The sequence below is a fragment of the Populus alba genome, chromosome 14, assembly GCF_005239225.2.
Source record: "Populus alba chromosome 14, ASM523922v2, whole genome shotgun sequence".
NCBI classification, from domain to species: domain Eukaryota; kingdom Viridiplantae; phylum Streptophyta; class Magnoliopsida; order Malpighiales; family Salicaceae; genus Populus; species Populus alba.
Window position 1 is genome coordinate 1,842,547 of NC_133297.1, and position 4,115 is coordinate 1,846,661.

At 36.5% G+C, this 4,115-nt stretch overlaps 1 protein-coding gene across 1 annotated transcript; it reads right to left on the reverse strand.

The window, feature by feature from the left end:
- Positions 1-3,291, reverse strand: LOC118036244 (cysteine proteinase mucunain). The gene is made up of 5 exons (XM_035041932.2): positions 2,640-3,291; positions 1,425-1,660; positions 1,173-1,313; positions 556-1,005; positions 1-458 (listed from the first exon to the last, which is right to left on the reverse strand). The coding sequence occupies exons 1-5, from the start codon at positions 3,112-3,114 to the stop codon at positions 363-365; spliced, it is 1,398 nt and encodes a 465-aa protein (XP_034897823.1). The 5' UTR covers positions 3,115-3,291; the 3' UTR covers positions 1-362.
- Positions 3,292-4,115: the final 824 nt, after the last annotated feature.

The following is a 4,115-nucleotide window of genomic DNA, read 5'->3' on the forward strand; positions in this document are numbered from 1 at the left end:
TGCTGAGAAAAGGATAGATGCCATTGATGCTTAGCATACCAAAATATACAAGCACCGGGGATGGTATTACAGACCAAATTCATCAAAGTCATATTGCTAGATTATGACAACATTTACAGAAGATATTGGAAATATATAACAAGCTGTCTATTATCCAGATGCAATGCAGATAAATATTAAATTATTTACACAATCAGCATCTTAATGATCATTTAATTATCATCCATCTTTGGGTGTCGAATGAAGCAGAAATTAAGGTCTGCAGCATAATAAAATCAAGAAGAAAAGCATCAAAACCAGCTATGATTCTTTTCTCATTTCTTTGATTCCATCGACTGCTGCTTCTGGACATGAACTGATGCTCAAGCAACGCTGTTTTTGCCTTCAGTTCCGTGAGCCCAGTGAGGCTTCGCAGGAGTACGTCGCAATGCCTTCACTCCAAATGGGTTGCCCTTGCTCTGTTCAGGAGTTCAAATAATCAAAACATCAAATTAGTTTTGTATGAATGATGATATACATAAAATGGTAGGAGAAGCTAAGTGTAGTTTGTCTTACAATCAAGCAGGTTCCTTCATTAACGTTGCAGACTGGGTACTCATGTGGGCAGCAGCTATAATGGTCATCACAGCAGGTGGCACCCTCGAGTGGGCAGCATCCCCATGCAAAGCAATACTTTCCATACTCGAAGATGCAGCAGCAAGTATTGCTATCAGGGCAGGAAAAGTAATTATCACACACGGAAGGAGGTTTTACTGGAGATGGAGGCGACGGACCAGGATTGGGGGGGTTTTGGCCTTTCTTGATAGGGTAAGAGGGTTCAATTGCAATTCCACATTTTCCCGTTGGACTAGCAATGTTTCTCTCCATTCTGATATAGCCGCTCTCCCCCCAGCTCTTGCCCCATGAGTTCCTCACAATCCAGTAGTCTTTACCCTTTTCAGTTCCGTAACCCACGGCAGCAACGCCATGGTCCAGACTTGTCCCACATTCTCCAGTAAATACACCCTGGAAGGCAAGGAAATAAGATGTAATTAATTATGATCGGTTCTTGCAGCCATTACTCAATTGAACTGCATGTTTGGCACTTCAACAAAGTTCTACTGTGCTTTAAGACATCAAAACCATCACCAGGTCTTGTACATGATAACATGTCACGGAGAGAAAGTTCTTACCGAATCATATAACTGGAAATTTCTGCCACCACCTTCAATTGCAACACTCACAGGCTGATTTGCCACTGCCTTTTTCAATGCCGTCTCATCATTTTCAGGAACATCTTCATAAGAATCGATTGAAACAACTTTGGCATTTTTCTGCAAGCACAAACATCTATCAGGAAGCTTCTTGGATAAATAAACATATTTCATTATCTGCATTAATTTCTTCGTGTTTCAGTTTCATCTTAAAGACCAAAGAAGGCTCACCCTGTACGTGTCACATCTACCATCACGACCAAGGTAGGGATAATCATCTTCAGTGTCAATGCCACCATTGTTGATGATGAATTCAAAAGCATAATCCATAAGACCACCATTGCACCCTTCATTATAACTGGTATCACAATCCACCAACTCCTGCTCAGACAAAACGATCAAATCACCAGTGACGATCTTGTTAATCCCTTCCACAGCAGCAATCGTTGAGAACGCCCAGCAACTCCCTTTATATCAAAAGAAACGTCAGTAATTTATCCTTTCACGGTGCATATAAAATCAAAACGTTTCAAGACTCAGTTTGATGCCGGCAAGCTCATTTACTAACATATCAATACACAAATCTTTAATCAAATAAAAAAACTGGATTCTTTGCCTATAATCGCTCCTATTTTGCTTTTCTGGATTAATCAATGAGTAAAATGTATCATTCAACATTGGCTAGCAGTTTGCCCTTGTGCTGGAATCAGTGGATCCAAAAATTATCTATACCAGCCTCAATTATGACTGTTAGCTCGGAGCCTTCTCGCACATGACGAAACCGAAACTAAATTCAAGACACGGCTGAGATGAAGAAATACAGTTCCTGGTATACTGAATAATTTCTCGGGTAAAGCGATATTACAGTCGTAGAAAAACATGAAGAAAACTCCACACACGCGGAACCAATTTCCTAAGTACTGCATCAAATCTGTAGGCAAAAGTGTCTAGCGATCCCTCAAACCAAAAAAATATATTAAAACAGCAGTAACTTTGACGATCACGTTTACTATTTAATCATCCACATCCGGATCCATAATATATATTATATGTTGTGATGTGTGTAGGTGAATTTTTTTCCACTCGATCTCCTCTTAAATGCTATCATAGAGAAAAAAATTCGTTGACCAACAAAGACAAATCAAAGGTTAATCAAAATATTTGGAACACGATTAGATAATTCCAAGGAAATCAAAAACAAATACCTAACAAATAAAATTGATTCGATGCCAGAAAAAGTTTGACAAAAAATTTTAACCCTCTAGTTTAACTTTACTCTTCCTTATCTTTTATGATTTACTGTAATTTCGGATAGGCCTCTACAATCTTTAATAAGAATTAAAAGGGAGCAGGTCTCAATACTTGCTTCACTGAAAATAGATTTATATTTTTAATAAAAATAAATATATTAGTAAAGAGCAATCCTGGTAGTTAAAAGAAACTTACCACAGCCTCCCTGATCTTTGACCTCAGCTACGGCACCTTCCTTCCTCCAGTCAACGGAATCCGGCAAAGAGTCTCCAACACGCGGAGCATAACGATCACTTGTCTTAGGCAACCTCTTCTTATGACCAGTTCGAGTACCCAAGTACATGGACCGGTACTCCTCGTTGGTCAGATCAGCAAATCGGTTCAACCCGACTGTGTATGTCCGGTTCTCTGAATTATGCTGATCAATAAACATAAGATTATCCTTAAAAATCTCAAATCTCTTTTCTTTCTCTCCTAGAGCGTTGTAGTTCTTTCCATGCTTTACAAGCCACTCCTCGTACATGGCCATAACCTCATTATCAGTTCTCCAGCTTGATTTGGCACCATGAGTTTGGTCATAGGATATAATTGACATGTCGTAGGCTGATGATAAAGTAAAGACCAGAAACAATAGCATCAACATGAGCGTTGATAATCTAAACAACCCCATCTCTGATTTTTTTTTCCTCCTTTTTTTCCCTTTTGAGAAAGGATTGGAGAGGAAGACAGGATGTGGAACGGAGGGGTGGGGATGGTAGGCTTATAAAGAAAAAATGGATGAGATGTTAGGGTTAGATACAACAAGGTGAGTGATTAAATTTAAGGGAAAAATAATTAAGCCTTGAGGTGGTATGGTAATTTAATATTGGAAAACTGGAAAATGAAATTTTGGAAGATGACAAGTGAGAACAGAGAAGCTACTGTCCATGCGGATGAGATTTGATTGGTCAGGAACCTGAACGAGAGGCCAACACCGTGAATATCGGAGTTGTTGTAATGGGGACTGATTTTCACGCGCGGATTTTTTCTGGGTAAACTGGCCAGCCGTAATGGTTTGAATCATAGCTATTTTTTTATTTTTTTTAATCATAGCTATTAAACCTTATTCGAATGGACACCTTGACTTGAAAATTTTAGAATTTAGAACTTCATTCCATATTGGTTTTTTTTTAATCAAATAAGATATTAATCTATTGAAGTTTTATTAATTCATATTGGTTTTTTAGTAATTCAATTGTTCTTCCCAGACCCAACTAAATCAACACCTATTAATTGATTTAATGATTTATGGATTAATATGATGATTTACGAATTAAGTGTGTTTATATTTTAGTAGTCTCGCTGTTATGATGATTTGAAGAGGTAAGGTTTAAGAATAATTACAAAATATTTTTTTATTATTAATTAAGATTTCAAAAAAATAAATTAAACATATAAAATTATAATACATCTTGATTAGTCAAATATTTTTTAAATTATGATAGAGTATAGCCTTGTTTCAAACACACCATACACTTCTAAAGATCCTAACTTGATAATCTAGGTTATAAAGTGTTTTTTATTTATAAATATATAAAAATTAAAATAATATTTTTAAAATTAAAATATCAAAATAATTTAAAATCATTTAAAAAATATATTATTTTAAACCCAAAAAAAATCGAACACGCC